General features: G+C 40.6%; 6 protein-coding genes across 6 annotated transcripts; 4 read left to right on the top strand and 2 right to left on the bottom strand.

The window, feature by feature from the left end:
* Positions 1-678: 678 nt before the first annotated feature.
* PCOAH_00034280 lies at positions 679-2,607 on the top strand (the record flags this gene model as incomplete). Its single annotated transcript, XM_020060222.1, has 1 exon — positions 679-2,607. The coding sequence occupies one exon, from the start codon at positions 679-681 to the stop codon at positions 2,605-2,607; it is 1,929 nt and encodes a 642-aa protein (XP_019915859.1).
* Positions 2,608-3,388: 781 nt separating this feature from the next.
* On the bottom strand, positions 3,389-3,670 carry PCOAH_00034270 (Uncharacterized protein; the record flags this gene model as incomplete). The annotated part of the gene is made up of 1 exon (XM_020060221.1): positions 3,389-3,670. One exon carries the CDS (start codon positions 3,668-3,670, stop codon positions 3,389-3,391), a length of 282 nt encoding a protein of 93 aa, XP_019915628.1.
* Positions 3,671-4,666: 996 nt separating this feature from the next.
* On the top strand, positions 4,667-6,511 carry PCOAH_00034260 (Uncharacterized protein; the record flags this gene model as incomplete). Its single annotated transcript, XM_020060220.1, has 1 exon — positions 4,667-6,511. The coding sequence occupies one exon, from the start codon at positions 4,667-4,669 to the stop codon at positions 6,509-6,511; it is 1,845 nt and encodes a 614-aa protein (XP_019915775.1).
* Positions 6,512-8,071: 1,560 nt separating this feature from the next.
* On the top strand, positions 8,072-9,126 carry PCOAH_00034250 (Uncharacterized protein; the record flags this gene model as incomplete). The annotated part of the gene is made up of 2 exons (XM_020060219.1): positions 8,072-8,882; positions 9,059-9,126. 2 exons carry the CDS (start codon positions 8,072-8,074, stop codon positions 9,124-9,126), a joined length of 879 nt encoding a protein of 292 aa, XP_019915929.1.
* An 887-nt stretch (positions 9,127-10,013) lies between these two features.
* PCOAH_00034240 (Uncharacterized protein) lies at positions 10,014-14,534 on the bottom strand (the record flags this gene model as incomplete). The annotated part of the gene is made up of 1 exon (XM_020060218.1): positions 10,014-14,534. One exon carries the CDS (start codon positions 14,532-14,534, stop codon positions 10,014-10,016), a length of 4,521 nt encoding a protein of 1,506 aa, XP_019915545.1.
* Positions 14,535-16,192: 1,658 nt separating this feature from the next.
* PCOAH_00034230 (Uncharacterized protein) lies at positions 16,193-18,673 on the top strand (the record flags this gene model as incomplete). The annotated part of the gene is made up of 9 exons (XM_020060217.1): positions 16,193-16,293; positions 16,482-16,693; positions 16,852-16,981; positions 17,070-17,182; positions 17,337-17,503; positions 17,628-17,755; positions 17,918-18,070; positions 18,249-18,354; positions 18,632-18,673. 9 exons carry the CDS (start codon positions 16,193-16,195, stop codon positions 18,671-18,673), a joined length of 1,152 nt encoding a protein of 383 aa, XP_019915531.1.
* Between the last annotated feature and the right edge of the window lie 30 nt (positions 18,674-18,703).

The raw sequence follows: 18,703 nt of genomic DNA, 5'->3' as shown, positions 1-18,703 counted from the left end.
CGTTAGCAAGGGTTTCGTCCTAACCTGCGTGGTTAAACGTCACGTCTGTTTATTGTATGCACACATGTAGATAAGTGTGTGGACGAGCTTCTCTGCGCATGCTGCTATTATGCAGTGTTCCCCATACACGTACGTAACCTTTTTGCGTGATTCACCAATCATTTTAGCCATCCAACCATCTAACCATGTGAACGCGCGGCTGCTTCCCCCTCCACCTCGGAAGAGTCGCCCCTTTTTTGCGTTACATTTATCTGCCCATTTGTACTATGCAATTTGCTCAGTGAATTCAAGCACGCTCATCTTCATTTCAACCCCTCTGCACGAATTCGTTCGAGTGTTTGCCTTTGTTTTTATGTTTATATGTGTTTTACCTTGTGGACCTTTTTCAAACTCTTTTTAGTCCTCCACATTCACTTTTCAGTGAACTTTAGCTTTTTGTAGCTAAACTGTGGGAGTTTTTTTTCCCCCTTTTTTGGCCCACTTTTGATTTTTAACGTGGCGCTTATTCTCTACCCCCCCCCCGGTTGAGACCCCTTTTTTTACGTATTTTTTATTAGTTCACCCTTTTTGTCGTCCCACCCCAACGTGGACGCAGAGCTGTGCATATAGACCGCTCAGATATATCGATTATACCGCCTGGATAAACCACCTAGACAGATCGCCTGCGAAGCCGCCCCAATGCATACCGTCTACGAAAGCGAAAACCTGCTGGAGTGCAGCAACTTCATCCTGCGGAGCAAAGAATCGATTGAGGATTTTTTGCAGCTAACTGACATAAAAGAAGAAAATGAAGACACCTACCTGAATTACAACATAGAATGTGCTTTGAGTAAAAGTCTGGAGGAGGAAGGAGGAGGAAGAGGAGGAAGAGGAGGAATGGGTAGGAAAGACACCTCCTTCCGAGGTAGGAGAGAAATAATAAATAACGAATCGGGCATGGAAGGAGAATTAAACAAAAAGTACAAGTACGGAGTGTCAGATCCAATTTCGCTTAATTACCCCACGGAGGAAGATTTAAAAAAAGGAAATGACGTGGTAGAGTTGTTAAAAAGCTACAATCTGTACGAAACGGAACATGCATTAAAGAAGAGGGAAAGGGTACTAGGAATGATTAACAAATTATTCCACGAATTTGTTGTGGAAATATCAATAAGTCAAGGGATAAATGAAGAAGACGCAAAACATATACACGGGAATTTGTACACATTTGGTTCCTACCGATTAGGAGTTATAACCCCTAATAGTGACATCGATTGTATTTTTTTAGCACCTCAAAATATAACGAGGGAAATATTTTTTAATGAATTTTACTTAAAATTACAACAGGATAAAAATGTGCGCAAGTTGCAGGCTCTTCCGGAGACTTACACTCCCATAATTCAATTCATGTATGATGATGTGGACATCGACTTGCTGTTAGCAACCTTGCCATACAGAACATTAAAAGATTGTTATTACTCACTAGACAATGATTTTATTTTAAAAAATCTAGACGAAGTGACGGTAAGGTCGCTCAACGGTATAAGAGTAGCTGACTTGATATTAGCCTCCGTGCCAAACAAGGACCATTTTAGAAACACCCTACGGTACATCAAACTATGGGCAAAAAGCAGAGGAATTTACAGCAACATTTTAGGCTTCCTTGGAGGAATTTCATGGGCATTACTGACAGCCAAAATTTGCCAGCTTTATCCTAATTATAATGTTAGCCAATTGATATGTAAATTTTTTAGGGTCTATTCTATATGGAATTGGAAGTACCCTGTCCTTATACAAAACATAAACAAGTACAATCATGTAGATGGGTTGAGAAACTTCTCTGTATGGGATCCCGAAAAAAACATCAAAGATAAGTTACACGTCATGCCGATCATTACTCCTGCCTTCCCTTGTATGAACTCAACCCACAATGTGACTTACTGTACGAGGAGCATCCTCATAGATGAGTTTAAAAGGGCTCACTACATCATCAACTATATGGAAATGAATCCAGGTGCAAATGTCACCTTTGTTATGAATCAAGCCAACGGGGTCGTCACTCCGGTCAGCGCTCCTAGCAGTAGTACCACTACTAACACAAGCAGCAGCATATGGACCAACATACTGCAGCCACTTGATTTATTCGCAACGTACAAACACTTCCTGCACATCCAGATAATGGCCACCAACGAACTTATATACAATTCCTGGAAGGGATGGATTGAAAGCAAAATCAGACTGCTATTCAAAAAATTGGAAACCATTAACGAACTCAGAATAAGACCCCATCCCAAGTTCTACGTTTACCAGAAGGACAAGTTTTACTACTGCTCCTCCTTCTTCATAGCACTTGTGTTTTTTTTAAAAAATGTCTACGACAATACATTCAATTTGTCCTACGCCATCCGCGATTTTATCGACATAGTTCTTAATTGGCCCCAAAAAAGCAAGTACCCCAATTCGTACAAAATTAATATAAGTTACCAGAAGAAGTCGCAAGTTTTGGAGTTCCTGGCCAGCGTCACGTCGGGCGGAGACGGCCAGCAGGGGAAGGAACTCGGTGGGGACGAGAAGCCGGCAGATGAGAATGGGTCACCCGAAGGGGACGAAGCGATCATCAGTGCGTAGGCACATCTGACGTGAGTCACTCCCTATGTGACCACTTCGCTGATTCACGCAGCGTCACAATGGGGGGGAAGCGCCCTCCCTTTATTTCTTTTTTTTTTTTCCTTTTTTGCCCAAGCGCAAAACCATGGGCTTAAACCGGCATCCGCACTGCAGGCACATGTGTGTCCCTGCGGATGGTCAAATTGGAAGTTCAAATGTTACCGCCTCTTTGTAGTAGCGGTAGGGGGCCATTGGTTTGCCCCCCTTGTAGTAATAGTTAGTGTGTCATTCGTGTGTTGGTTCATTATACCGCGTCATTTTCACTTATCAAATTTACGCCGTGAATGAGCGTAGCATGAATCAACACACGATTGACACGCGAATTTTTAAAAATTTCCATAGGTTTATGCCATTTTTTTTTTTTTTTTTTTTGCGTCGATGCGCGTATATAAACCTCGCTGCCCATTTTATGGCTCCAAAAGGGTTAGCTCAGTGGCAGTAAAAGTTGGTGAACTGGTTGAGGAACATCCTCTATTTTTCATTTATACCAAAAAAAAAGTGCAAACATGGACAAATGCGCAAAGCAGGTGATAGCAATGCTTGGCGATAATTGTGTCCACATGCTGTACAAGGTTGTAAAAAAAAAAAACACGCAGAACGCAGTTTGCTCTAACCTCTTTTGGAGGACAACACATCCCTTGCGCAGCTCTTCTTACCATCTGGCGTGGTTACCTGGGGTAACGATCAATGGCGGGCTACCCCTTCTGTGTAGGTTGCTCATCTACCTTTGCCACGATTGTCATTACTTAGCCCGGTTGTCCTGGCTAGAAAGTTTGTAGTGGTTAAAGTAGGACTGACGTACAGCCTCGGGGCTCTTCTGCAGAAGCGGGTACATATACTCCGTCTGTAGGAGTAGGTTCGGAACAAACTCGTACTTTTCCATTATATGGTATAGGGAAAAGTTCGTAAATTTTTTCAGTCTCTCTTCCTTCTTCTCCGGTAGCAATGGCATGGATTTCTTTGTACTCAGTCTTTTAAACCACTTGCACATGTTTCCGTAGTCCTTTATGTTTACCTTCCCCATTTTGGTTTTCGGTTTTCTTCGCTTGCGTGACGTGGCAGATGGAAAACGGCCCTTCCTCGTGTAAGCTGCTCCTTGATAGGGAACCTATGCACCTATGCGCGTATGTGCGTACGCATTTATATGTTTGAGGATGCTCCTTTGTATAGGCGCCTGTGCATTGTGCTTTTCGGGATGACTTCCCAACTTGTAACTTTGTCAGAGCGTTGTTTTCGTGCGGAAGGGTAAGCTTCCTAATTTGGCTTAACAAAAAAAAGAAAAATAGTAATTATGGTAAAATTCACATAAATGGGATGCTTATGGTCACTTCGAAACGCAGAAGTAGGAACGGTAATGTACATATTTGCAAATATGCATTCACGTGGAGTGTTTTTTTTTTTTTTCCCTCCAAGGGGAGGCGGGCATACTATCCCGTTGCGCCAAGCGGGGCCGTCCGTATGCGCACCATTTTTATACGCGACCAGCCAACACAGAAGCATCACATAGAACGCAGTAAGAAAAAAAGAACTGCGCAAATCAATTCGCTCCGATGATGATCTGCCGAGGGTAACACAAAGGGGTAGTTGTCACGAATGGTTTAACTCACCAATAGGAAGGAATAAGAAAAAGAAAAGAAAAAAAGAAAATTAAAAAGCGGAAGGTTATATGCTTAAACCTTCACACCTCAACCAGAACAGAGTTAGGGGGACATAGCAAAATCGCGCAGTTCCCATTCTGCCATTATCTCAAAAGTGCCTTTTTTCTCGTTTTCCCAAATATGATTTAAGCCTCCCTAATTTTAAGCAAAACGTCGTGATAGCATCTGTTCATAGCAGCGTAAAGGCAATATGTACGAAATGCCTATAGGAATGTGATTATGCCGCCCCCCCAGTTGGAAGGTATGCAAAAAAGTAGCTACGTAAAAACATAGGAAGTCTGTTATCACAAAATAGGGAAAAGAGACGTTCACTCGTTTGTATACCCTAACACTTTTTTTTTTTGAATAAACCCATTGGAGAGATGCAAAATGCGTGGCATAAACTCAACAGGGCTATGCAAAACATTCAAAATGTGATTCTCACAGAGGATGATTCATTATTTGTGTCTGAAAAAGGCACAAACGTGAATGGAAGCAATTCGAGTAAGGATGAGGATGGTCTGACAAAGGGAGTATTGCAACATGGTGTTTCTAGTGGGAAGAACCTTTTGTCTCAAACCGTGCGCATTGTGCGCAGTGTGAGCAGTTCGCCAGTTAAAGATATCGTTACCACTAGCACCCCAGGTGGCAGCCTTGAGGGTTCCCCCAACTTAGTGGACACGAAAAACGTCTTGTACGAAGAAATAGTGAATAGCATAACTTTGTTTAACAACCTGATGAGGAACGAAAAGGTGCAGCTGCTAATTAATGAGCACCAAATTGATTACTACACATCTGATAAACAGAAAGACGATTTTCTTTTATTGAATTATGTGTACATAAGTAAATACATGATTCTCATTTTAACAAAATTTTTAAACATAAACCTTATGGAGAAAATGGAGATGATTCAAATGAGCAAGGAAGAATACGAGCATAGCGTAACGCACCTCTTTCATAACATCCTAAAATTGGGAAACTTTGCCCAATTCAGTGGAAGTAGTGACCCTCTTTCTGTAAACCATAATTACAACCTAAATTGGCAAGGAAGTGTCAATAGTAGTGTTCTTCATCGGAAGGAAGGAGAAAAGGAAGAACCTGCTCACCTTAGTTATGAAGGCGCAGAACAGGTGGTGGACGCCCTTCACACTGTAACAAATGGGATGGACACTTCTGCTCCGGGGAGAGATGAAACGCCTCACTCCTCCCATCATAACGCAGAGGGAATTTTGGAAAACGTGAATGAACAGACCACCCATCATCACCAAGTGCACAATCACGAAGGTTTGGTTTACAATCCAAATTATGACCATAACAGTCCACATTTGAACACACGGGAAGAGGGCAGCACAAACGTTTACCAGTACAATACCAAGAGTGACAATTTTAACCCTCGAATGGATAATGAAAACGGGAAAAGTAAAAGCACAGAAGGGGTGGTCGGCATAGGATATGGAAGCGAAGCAATCATGCACTGCCCAAGCGATGTCGACAACAATGTGCACAACTCCCCAGATAAGTGCAAAAGTAGTGTTTGTCAAAGTGGCGAAATGTCCACACATTTTACAAATAACCATTTAGCGTATAGCAAATCTGCGGATGTAAGTGAAAGGGATTTATTTACTGCAGAGTTACACAGAAGGAGAGAATTCTTTCCCAAAAAAAGTTCCCTCATCGAATGCAGAGAGGAAGATTTCTGCATAAGCGAAGCGAAGGTCGATTTGAAAAATATCATCAAATCGATGAAGGAGGAAAATAATGTCAAAATAGACCTTCTAAATGATAAGATAAAATATCTGGAGGCAGAAATTATTAAAAGTAAGGAACGCCTCTTCATGTTCCAAGAGTTGGAAGAAGATGTGGAAAAATACAAAAGAGAAATAAATAACAAAAATAAAATTATAGAAGAGATGATTCGCGAAAAGGTCCTTCTGCAAAATGATATCAGCTTAATCCGCTCGGAACTGGAGCACAGCAGCAAGTTTAATGAAGATAGGAAGAAGAATACTAAATACTGCCAAGAAAATCACGTAGACAAACAAATCATTATAGAAATGATAAAGAATAGTTGTGACTCTCTAAAAGCCAGCAATATTAAAAATCAAGTGTTCCTCATTTTGTGTGATATTCTGGGCATTAAAAATATCATACAGGACGTTGCCATTCAGGAGAAAACTATATCAGATCAGTTCTTGGAGTTCCTTGATGAGGAGACCAAGGATCCCTAACGCGGTGTGCACTTGTGTACATGATTTAAGGGTGCACACGCCCTCGCTATTACATCTTCCAGTTGCCCACCCCCGAATGGGCAAAGGGAAAAAGGGAATGCATTATTACGTAGTACTTGGCGCAGCTTTGCCTGATTTTTTAATTTTTTCGTATCACACATATGTATATTTTCTTTTGCTCTGATTTGCAATGTTCATTTGTCACTCCCCCAATTTTGCCCAACTTTTGTTCCATTCTCGCAGTTACGAAGTAATGTCTTTGTGAAACGCAACTTTTTCCATTTCTCCCCCACCGATATATTTTTTTTTTGCCGTCCTATGCATATGCTTTCTTTTTTTAAATTTTTTATCAACGAACAATTTGATATCAACCCTGCACTTTTTCCCTTATTTATTTCGTTTCTTTTCCGTTTGTGCTATGTTTCCGTTTGTTGCTGTATTTTTCTGTATGCTGATATTTTTAACATTTCGCAGAAAAATGCAGCTATAACTTTTAACTCACTTTTTTGTAATTTTTAAGTTTCCAGCAGCAGGGGTAGAGACTTCCCCTTGTGTTTCCTACGACTCAGTCTTGCGCGATAGTGTCCTATTTTTTCAGTTCACGCATTTAGACAAAAATGTGACTGTCCTTTTTCTACTTTCCCTGTGTGCTTTCTCCACCATGACATAATTTGGTGCTTTCCTGAAACATTTTAAGCTCTTCGCAAGGGTTTATGTAGACAAAGATGAGAGATACCAAAAAAATGGAGAAAAGAAACGTTATGAACGTTCATACAAAAAAACGGCCTTATAAATAAACTCTTCGGTATAGCGAACAAGAGCATAGTAAATCTATGCATGTTTAAGCATAAATTGGACATTTCACCCAATATAAAAGAAAGGAACATGAGGGAAAGCCACATTTCACACATTCGCCTTGTCTCTACTCAAGGGAACACGATTTATCACTTAATTTGATATGCAACTCTTCTCAATCTGTTATCTTGTTAATTCATTAGTTTGTTGACTTTTTAATTTTTTAATTTTTTTTTTTTTTTTTTTTTTTTTTTGAAATAGCTAGTCCGTTTAGCGAGTTGCAAAAAAAAAAAAAAAAAAAAACTTTTGGAGGCGCTCAAAGCGCTTCACCCTTTGCAGGCAACACCCCCCAGAACAAGTCTCAAAAAATTGAAACCCTCATTTCGCGCATAAGACATGCTCGAATTGAATCATCCACTGTTGCAAAAGTGGCGAAATCTCCAGAATGCTTACCATGAGGATAATATTTTTCTCTCTTTTTCGTTTCCATTTGCCTTTTCCTTTCTTTGCCCTTTTTTGTTCCCTCCTTTTTGAGTAATTCTCCGCAAAACGCAAAAGTGCGTATTTATTTGCCAGTGATGTGGAAATAGACAATTTCAAGCGATAATTAATTTCGTCAAAATAGGAGAAATACAGGTTGTGCCGCACACGTAAGGCAAAAAATTAAAACCTCTATATGCAACCTTTTCAGGAGACACCTTCTACTGAATCTCTGAAAGAACATCACTCGTTAATTAATTTCGAAAACACATTTTTCACGAACAAATGGAAAAATTAAAAAGCAGTGGAGATTATCTGCCGAATATGGAAAATGACCTGGAAAGTGCCTTGGGGGACAGAACGAATGATGATAAAACAGGGGTGTTAAAGGAGCCATTAAATGAACCATTGGCGGAGGCAACGTTTACACGTAATGGAATAAAAAGAGCACCCTCGTCTAAATCCTATTTAGCAGAAAACCACAGCAGCAGTGAAGAACAGAAGCCATTTCGAAGCGGTGAGAAGGACGCACGTTTGCGACGTGGAAGCTACCTGCAGGATAAGGTGGACATGAAAGACGGAGCTGTCCTTTCAAGTAAAAACACAAGTGTGACAAATAGCATAGTTTCGGCGGATTCTTGTATAGAAGAAGATTCTTTTGAGAAATTTTTTCAAATAAGTAGAGAAGCGAAACAGGAACTATCCGAACATGTAAATAAATTATTAAGCCATGCGAATGAGTCGGACCGGTTCGAGACACCCAGGAAAAAAAATAATACCGAAACAGACAAAAGCTACGATGAGATGAACAAAAAAAGGAACAACACCAAATGGTCAAAAAAAAAAAGCAGAAAAAAAAAAACAGTCACTTATGATCAAAATGATGTGTATGAAAATTTCACAAAATTGAAAACATTATACGATGAGGCAAATGAAGCAACTTCCTATTTTATGACAAACGTATTAAATAAAAATATAAACATTGAAAAGAATATCCTGAAGTATGATGATATGTTGTCTAAACATAGTGAGAACTTCCTTAAAGGGTTTGAGCTTTTCGATCAAGAGGAGGAGTCCATGGATGAGGCAGAAACAGGTTGGCAACCTTGGGAGGGTCAAACATGGTCACCATAATGGGAGAAAGGCCTCCCAAATGGATGTCCCTCATAATTATTTATTTCGCCATTTCGTGCGTAATTGCTATGCTTACATATCATACACGAAGCTGCGTCTGGACATGTGTTTCCCTTCTTTTCCTCTCTCCCCTCGCAGGGATCAGTCTTGTGGATAACATATGTGAGTACTTCACCTACGTGATGTTCTTAACGTTAAACAGGTGACGAGTTCTGCGATCAGTGCGTTCATACGTCGAAAGGAGTGTATGTCAGCAGGGGCCTAAACAAACCAGCAGTCCCTCCTTTTAGCGTTTAAAGATCGCCCCGTGGAAGTACCTTCCCCCCCCTGCACCATTCAAACTTTTTTCGCATGATATGATTCCTTTTTTTGTATAGTTAATTGTTGTCTCTGATAAGGTTCCTCCGCGCAAAGGACGACGTCCGGGGGGGGGGGGGCAATTTCGATGATTCATTTTTCTATTTACAGTGTTTCTATGCACTAAACTTTTTTTTTCCAAATTTTTACCTTTTTTTCGCGTGTACTGCATGTGTCCGTTTTGTACCATTTGGCATTTCATTTTGTCCTAACTCCACCCATCTGGGGGGTTCCATTCCTGCGCGCGTTTCCCCGTTCATCCCCATTTTTCAGAAAAACGCCTAAACTGCTGCATAGATGCATCTTAACTATACGATTAACATATGTGCAGGCAGACGGGCGACGGGATTGATAATTCTTTTGCAATATAAAATTTCAGGTTGACATAAAAATAAAAGTTTTTAAATGCTTTAAAAAGTGTTCTTAATTAAAATGGGCGGATGCGTAACTATGGCGAATCCCCATGGTTGTGTCAAAAATGGAGTGTTTTTTTTTTTTTTTTTTTTTAATTTGAGAGATGCAAGGTGGTTAATTAAAAATGGAAAAAGTTCAACCACCGATGTACACGAAAACAACTGTCTACGTATTTGCCGCGGTTGCGGGAGGGGAGGATTATTCAAAGGGTAGACGTGGAAGTGTAGCAAAAATGGCACATCGGCTACGATGTTGTCTGATAACTCGACCACCGCGCTAATTAGCACTGTCGTCCCTCTTCTGACCGATGCAGTTCGGCGCGTCACAAGTATGACTTCATAATGAGCATCTTCCCGTTGAACAAATTGTACAAATTGAGAACATGCTGCTTGCACGAGGCGGCAATTTCGCTGGCCAACTCGAGCTCGAACTTTTTCAAAACATCGGATGCTTTCACTGGCTTGTAGTTGTCTAGCACCTCGGAAAGAGAAAGCAAGTTTTTATTCACATCGCACAACAGTGCAACCTTCCTCATGAGGTAACTTTTGATAAGCAAGTTATTTTCACTGCAGATTTTTTTCCTTCCATGGTTGTAAATAGACTGAATAATTAAGGTCATGATTGTTACGTTGTGAACAAGATAGTTGTACTGCTTAAACAAACAGGACATGTTTATAATCTGATATGAGTCGTCCTTTTCTAAAATTTGCTTGAAGACGTTTAATTCGTTGGACACGTTGAGGTAAATAATGTTGTCCAAAAATTGCAGCTTGTCGGTGAACTCCTTCACGTTACTATCTCCAGCAAGGATTCTTATGTACATATTTAAATTTAGTAATAGACTTTTATAATGCAGGGCGGCGTTCTTGCTATATATGTCATTATGGTAGGCGGCCTGCATAATTTCGTACTTTTTGAAAACATCTTGTCCATATTTCTTTTTGAAGACGGGGTCGATTGGGATGTAATTTTTCCCCGTTGTTTTTTTATCATTACGGGTGAGGGATTCCACTGATGAGGTAACTTGGTTTGGAACTGCCTTCTCATTATTCTTCACAGAGTCGTTTTCCCTCTTGAGGTGGGACATGTCTACCCCCGCGGTGAAATCATCCAGTTCCTTTTGCGTATAAAGAAGGTCCTCATTGGATAGGCCCTCCGTTAACTGATAGTAGGAGACAATATAGGTGAGATAAAGAAAGGCACATTTAGCCTTACTAATCATTTTCGTCTTCCTGGCTTCATCCGTTACGGCGAAGTAATTAAACGATTTATGAAACAAATACATGACTGTATTCAGAATAACTGCATTTAGATAGAGCGTTTGAATGGGGTAGTTGAACAGCTCGGTTAGGCAAATGTTGAAAGGGGAAGATAAGGAATTCTCATTAAATTGGAACTTGGCCTTGTTCGATTTGAAGGTATATTTATTGCGGTAGTTGTAGTTATCCTTGTCGAAGCTTACATAAATGTTGTTGCTTATGAAGAAGTTAATTTCGTGGTCGCTGATGCTGTAGCTGGCATGCTCTTTGATCTTGTCAAAGGGCACTCCGTTGATACTGTCGGTACATTCCTGTGAAACGTTTTTATCACTATAGCGAAGGACATCCCCCATGTTTTTACAACCAAGTATGTTTTCATGGCTAGTTATATAAACGCTGCCCTTTAAGTTGTAAAAGTTGGACAGCAATATCATGGGGTACACTGTCTTTATATCCTTCAGCAGATTGACACTATTCGCTTCGGTTGTATTTAATATTTTGATGTCCTTTAGAAATTGAAACTCTTCCAGGGGGTTCAAATTTTCGTACAGAATGTGGTTGTAGAAAAAGGTGTCATATGCTTTGTAAAGGGTGAACCGAAAAGAGGGGACGTTATATTTTATTAGAATCGTCTGGTTATCTATGGTGAGGAAGTTAAACTTGTCTAGCATCAACTTGGAGTAGTTGCCCTTAAAGTCCTGCTCCTCCAGAAGGATGTCTTCATTCAGTCGTTTTAGCATACTGAAGAATTCGTTGCTTATGGGGAAGTTGCTACACCCATCATTGGAAGTCTCCACCTTAGCACCTGCGATCTCTCCGTTGGCCGACTTCCTCTCCTCAGTTCCTTTCTCACTTTTGCCCCTCCCCGTGGAAATCTCCTTCATGGGGGAAAACTTCGTGCAGTACTCATTATGAATGGCGTAGTCCTTTCTCACACTTCCAAACATGCCGAAGTGAAACCCCCCCCTGGGTGCCTCCAGCTGCTTCTTAAAAATGTATAACAATTTAATAAAATAAAAAATGATATTCGAGGAATTCAAAAAATATGCATTCACAATTTCGTTCACCTTAAATACTGAATTATTTTGAAAGCACTTGGAGATGGAGTTCTTCAAATTTCCCTGCTGTACATTATAATAGTTCAAAATATTTTTTAGCAAATTCTCGGCATATTTAAAGTAGGAATAGCTATACGTGTGTATGAATAATATTGGTGAGTACGTAATCAGCTGGATGTTCTTTATATTTAGCTTATCAACTAGGGTTGAAAAATTGGTGAAATTTCCAATCACGTTGTTGAGGTAGATCATCAAGACAAGCACATTTATGTAGTCGTTGTTTAGAATGGGTTTCACCTTCTTCTCTTCATTCTCCTTCTCCGTCATGCGAATTCGATAATTGTATGAGTACTTCAGTACACTCAGCGCAGCAATGTAATACGTCCTGTTGGTTAACTGGATGTCCCTTTCGTTCTTCTCTCCATCGTTCATTTCAAAAATGGTGGTGCATATATTTTGCACATTCGGGATGTGGTACGCTTCTGGGTTGTTCTTTTGTGAACTTCCTCCATTCGTCGGATTGGAACCTTCTTCACCATCTATTACTGCACACTGGTAGGAGCCAATGGGGCCCACAAATTCATCGACGCTTTTGCACCCTCCGAGGTTTAGTTCGTCACATCTGCTGTTGATCATATTGTGCATGTGCGTCACAGCCTCGTCAAAGCCGCTTTTCTGCTCAGGCTGACAGAGGTTGTACTTGTCTAAGTATAACGCCATTTCGACGAGCAGCACAACGAAGTTATCATCCCGGAGTTTTAGGTCCATATTATTAGTCACTTGAATGAACATGGAAAAAACTCGGTTAAAGGATTCGTGCACATCCTTTTTATACAACACATAGAGGACCTTTTCAAAGTTGTAAATATGTTTGTAGAACAATAAAATATTTTTTTGTATTTCTTTCTTCGATTCATTTCGAGGGAAGTTTCCCATCGATAGGACCTTCATTTCGGTGCTAATTCCTACGTATAGTTTTTTCAAAATTATTTTCACGAACACGATGAGGATAGCTATCATGTCGTCCTTCAAAAGACTGAGGTGATTTTTAATTGAGTAAAACATGTTATAATTTTTGCTTTCTTTTAACATAAAGGAGAGTAGCATGTACAAGTACACCTTTACATCGTGTTCCTTGTAGATCTTCATAACATCATTTTTGTAGTCCTCTATTAGGCTCTCCAATTTGTTCATTATGCTTTCGAAGGGGCTGTGGCATTCCCGCTTACCCTTCCTTTTTCTACCCCCTTTATGATTGTTACTTCCTGCATCACTATTGTCACTTGCAAAATCGTTGGGGCCACTTTCCCCATCTGCGCCGCTACCTTCCATCTCGTTCTGTCCAGTTACAACCCCATTCTCCGTGCTGATACTCATCTGGTCCATCGAAAGAACCAAATTCATCACGTCTTTGTAGTAGGCATGGGAACCCCCCGATCCATTCTCCCCCTCCTCTTCAATGCAGTTCCAGAAGGTATGAATATTCTCAGGAAACGCCTTAACCTTCTGAACACATATATGTATGAAACATTTTTGAAAAAACTCCAAGTACATCAAATCGTTTTTGTACAGGTTAAAAATATTCTCGACCTCCACATCTGGGTTATGTTTGTTTAGCAGATAAATGATGAGGTCAATGTAGAGGATGTAGTAGTCGCTGTTTTCTGGGAGCTCCTTTATCAGTTCTGTTAAAACGCCAATGCAACTGTCCAGTTTATTGAAAATAAATTGTATGTACAATTTGTACACCTGGTATTGTAATGGGTTGAGAAAAAAATTGTTGCTCTTGGCGTATTCCAATATTTTGATGCACTCTTCATAATTTCTCAATTTTATGTTAATAAAAAAAAATACTAAAAAAAAGGAAAAGTTTTCTGTAACTTTATTGTTACCGTAACATTTATAATTTTTTAAAAAGTTGAGTGCCAAATTGTAGACTAGTGTGTTGTTGCTCGAGTTGTTCATGTAGACGAGGTAGCTGTTGTACAGAAGATACTTAGAATCATTTGTCTGTTTATACAATTTTAAGGACAAATTACTTCCTTTTTTGAAAAAACTCGTATTTAGGCAGTAATCAAAAAGGTTCCTTATGATCATCTCCACGTCTACTTTTTCCTTTTGCGCGTTCCTCACGTTGCTGCTAGCATTGATGTGATCGCTCTTGCTTACAATGGCGCTCCCAACGTTATCGATGCTGCCATTGGTTATGCTCAGGCCCTTCTTGCCCGATTCTGCCTTCTTTATTTTCTCCTCATACAAATGGATTAACTTTCCACCCTCATTCAAATTCGTGTATATGGTTCTTAATATGTAGAACACATTTTCATCCGAATCATCCACTTCTAGTGTCTCCAATATTTGTTTACACTCGTCTATCTCATTCACGTGCGAATGGAGAAGGCACTTCAACAGAAGGTAAAGCTTCTCATTCTTCTTTGCCTTCAGCCCCGCTGCTATTACCTTTTCACATTTCTTGAACGACTTTTCATCGATCAGGTTCAGCACCTCCAGTATTTTGGAATTCATCTTGCAGTGATCGGGGGTAGACGCGGCAACTATGGTCGTAGAATCTGGGGGTGGTTGTGCCACAAAATGGGAACGAAGACTTCTCCAATGAATAAACTTTAAATTGGATTCAAAAATTATTCAAGTAAACAATTAGGCGGGTGAATCCAAACGCATATGACGGTGCAGGAATATCACATGCATAGGAAACACTTCTGCGTGACGTGGCGGCGGTGTGGACGGCTAAAAAGTCATATGTTTGCGTCGTTCATTACGTGTTTGAAAAAGAAAAGAAGCAACCGTGTTTATGTAAATACATTGCGCTAGATAAGTTGCCCAGTTTTCCCTTTTAAATTGATGAGGAGGGACTAGCGCGTGAGATGCGGACGGAGGAAGAGTACGCGGTTCGCGTGGGAGGGCAAAATTGCGCGCTGGGACGAACGAACAAGAAAAGGGGGAAGAAGAAAAATGGAAGATGTGACAAGGAAGAACCCACAGGAAGGAGGTAAAAAAAAACTATACAGCTAAACAGAACAAAAATTGTAAAAAAATAAAGTACTCAGGTACGCGCAGAGAAATGGCATTAAGCGACGCGACAAAAAAATGTAGAAAAAAATTAAATTAAAAAAAAACAATGAATTAGTTAATTAGTCAATTGGTCAATTGATAAACTCGTGAACTCTTCATTTGGTCATTCTGTCATTCAGTCATTCGATCACTTGGTCATTTGCTTAAATCGTCAGCTCGCCAATCACTACGTAGAAATATAAATTCAAAATATACTCGAGGAACCAATCTCGGTGGGCGTTCTAGCAATTGGGGGCAAGCGAATAAATGCAATTGCAAAAGGGCACTTCACAATTTAGGGAAAAAAAAAAAAAAAAAAAAAATTCAGCACAGGATAGTGGTTTTGTACGCGGCCGCTCCTGTTATTAAAAAAAAAAAAAAAAGAGTTAAACAGCTTAATCACGTACATCCCGTGCTTTACATACATTTTTCCAGTGGCAAAACGACGAAATTTTTTTCTTCGTTGATATAGCAGTGCAGTTATATGCACCTACGTTATCTACAGCAAAAATAATGCACATGCACCAGGAAGAGAGAAAAAAAGTGGTTGCAAAAATGTCGTGGCAGGAATTATAAGTTGGAAAAAAAGGAATGCACAATGCTCACATGTACATGTATGTACACACCAGCATATAGGGCAACATGCCCGTCGCGCAACACAGCACCTCTTAACAATCCTTTACAGAATGTGTGCAGGGAAAAGAACAAACAGACAAAAGAAAATAGCAAAATGATGCAACCGTTTTTTTTTTTCCTTCTGAATAGGGTAAATGCCTTAACCGCAACCCACAGCCCCCACAGTCGGGTATTTGGCAAGGCTATGCTGCATACGTGATGTGCGCACTTGGCGTGTGCCCTTCCCATATGTACACCCATACACCCCACCCCTGCGTGGAAATTGGAATTTTTTTTTTCGTTTTACCAATTTAATTCCCCCAAGATGGGAGCCATAGAAACGTTTTCCAGTTAATGCTAGGCACCTCCACCGCGATAGTGAATTTTTTTTTTTGAAATTATGCAATATGCGCGAGTAACATACATTTGGAAGGTCTCCACTTAAGTTCATTTTTGAAGGAAGGATAACCCACGAATGACGAAAGAAAAAAAAAACAATGGAAGTGAAAAACAAAGCGAGGTCATTTCTCGGGGTTATTCTGACCGACCCCTCATTGAAAAGGTTCCTCATTTTTATCCTAGTCTCAGGAATAATCTGGTGATGCACATTTTGCATGTCATTTCTTCAAGCAACTAACGACGTGTTGTCGTTTCTTAAACCACACGTGTGTTTATATATGCACACATAACATTGCGCATGTGTAGGAGTAGCTCCCTACAGTATACCCCTGCACACACATCACCGGTGTTCATTGTACCTTGTTTCTGTCTCCCCCCGATATGCAGGTGTTTACCCCTCTATAAAGTGCTGATCTATGTTTTTCAAAAAAAGCACTCCAACTTGTCTTCAATTGATGACAAAATTTACGAATACTTTACAAACATCTCAGTCATTGTTACTTACTACTACTTTTTGTGTGTGACGAACATTGGTGGTACTTCCAAAGGGGTGATGAAAAATGCCCATTTGTTAAGAGGAAAATGCGTTATTGTGACGGGTAAGTGGTTACCATTAAGTGGATCGCTTTACTAACCCATAGTCCTTACACCATTGTTATCGTGTCTGGGTTGGCAAAAGAGAGCGTCTCCTTTGCGCGGTGTGCACTTTTTTTTTGATAATTTTGTTGCTGCCAATTTTTTTTTTTTTTTTTTGCAGGAGGGTATAAAGGAATCGGGCTAGCCACCGTGACCGAATTTGTGAAGTTCGGGTGCGAAGTCGTTTTGGCCTGCCGATCGGTAGAACACATGGAATTTGTGAAGACGGACTTGTTGACCAGATATCCCCAGTAAGAAAATTAGCGGCACATAAATCGCTTTACCTGAACATCTGCGCATGCGTACCCATTGGCACACGCAACTCCCCCCCACACGCAGCGCCAAGATCCACTGTGTGCAACTTGACTTGTCAAGTTACAAAAGCGTAGAAAGCTGTGCCAATCAGATACTCAGCAAATTCCCCAAAATAGATATACTAGTCAACAATGCGGGTAATGTTATTATTATCATTTTTTTTTTTTCCGAATCATCTGTTGCTTTCAGCAATTGTTGGCTGCATTCCCCACGTGGTTGGAAAGCACCCACCCTATATATCATCACTGTCTTAGTATAACCCCCATTAAATTCCATTATATATAATCCCAGGAATTGTGAGTAAAAAGCTTGAGTACGTAAATGGGCTGGAAAGGACCTTCTTCATTAACTACCTGGGCCACTTCTACTTAACCAAATTGCTTCATAAGCGAATCGTAGCATCGGACACGCTGGTTGTAAATCTCAGTAGCATAGCGCACAGTATGTTAAAAGAATCGGTAAGCAATATATCCTTTTTGACACAATTAGGAATGAAAAAAGAAAAAAACACGCAAATGAAAAAGTGCCCCCCCATTCGGGAAAAGTACCCACTGCTCGGCACACCCATTCACCCCACTGCAGGATGTGAAGTACGATTTTATATGCGAAAAAAGCTCCACGAGGAATACCAACTCTAATTTGCTGTACCGACGGGAGTACAACTTTTCCAAGCTCTGCATGCTTTACTACACGCAGCAGTTGCAGAGGAGGTAAGGAGCAGTCAACTGTGCGCTGTGAAATGTCTGTGTTGTAACAGGAACGGACAAAGTGTCCCCCCCAGATAAGTACACACAAGCATATATATATATATACATATATTTTTATGTATATTCGTGCGTATGCCCATTTTTCCCACCTCGCTTGCCCCCCAGATTTGAGAACGAAAAAACCAAGGCGTGCACCGTATCCATTAACCCAGGACTGGTGCGCACTGATCTGTTCCGGAACGAAGAATGTTGGTTCAGGGCATTGGCCAAAAATTTAATTTTCTCTAAATCCCCCCTGCAAGGCGCCCAGACCATTTTGTAAGTTTTCGTTGCACGTGGAGGGGACCCCTTGTGCGAGCGTTTTCATCTGTTTCCCCGCAATGGGGGCATAGTAAGGCATATGCGGTAGAGGGGGTTCACGTGTATATATATGCATGCAACCTGTGTTAATCCTATTTATTTACCTTCTTTCCCATTCACCCGTTCACGCCTGCAGATATGTGTGCCTTCTAGATCGAGAGAAGCTGGCCAAGGGTTCGTACTACTCCGACTGCAAAGTGGACTATGTCAGGAGCTATGCGCTGGACCTGCAGAAGTCCGAGGTAGACCCCTAAATTACGCTTGCAATTTATGCTCATATTTGGTTGCCACGAAAGCAGTTGATTTGTTAAATCGTCGGTGACGCAAAATAGTTGGAAAAATTAAAAACATAAGCGTGATGGTTAGGGGTTGCTAGCACCCCCCAACAAGGAATGCGATCTAACGTGCGAAGGTGGACGTTCACCTTTGCCACGTATACATTCGCGTGTGCATGCACACTGCTCTTATGCTTAGACTGTACATATATTAAAACGCCTTCATCGTGCACGCCCCGCGCAGGAACTGTGGAGCTTCTCAGAAAAAATGCTCTCAAATAGGTGAGGATAAAGCACGCCAAGGAATCAACACAAA

The sequence above is a fragment of the Plasmodium coatneyi genome, chromosome 11, assembly GCF_001680005.1.
Source record: "Plasmodium coatneyi strain Hackeri chromosome 11, complete sequence".
Lineage (NCBI taxonomy): Eukaryota > Apicomplexa > Aconoidasida > Haemosporida > Plasmodiidae > Plasmodium > Plasmodium coatneyi.
Note: the sequence above shows the minus strand (reverse complement) of the source record. Positions and strands in the feature narration are given on the sequence as shown.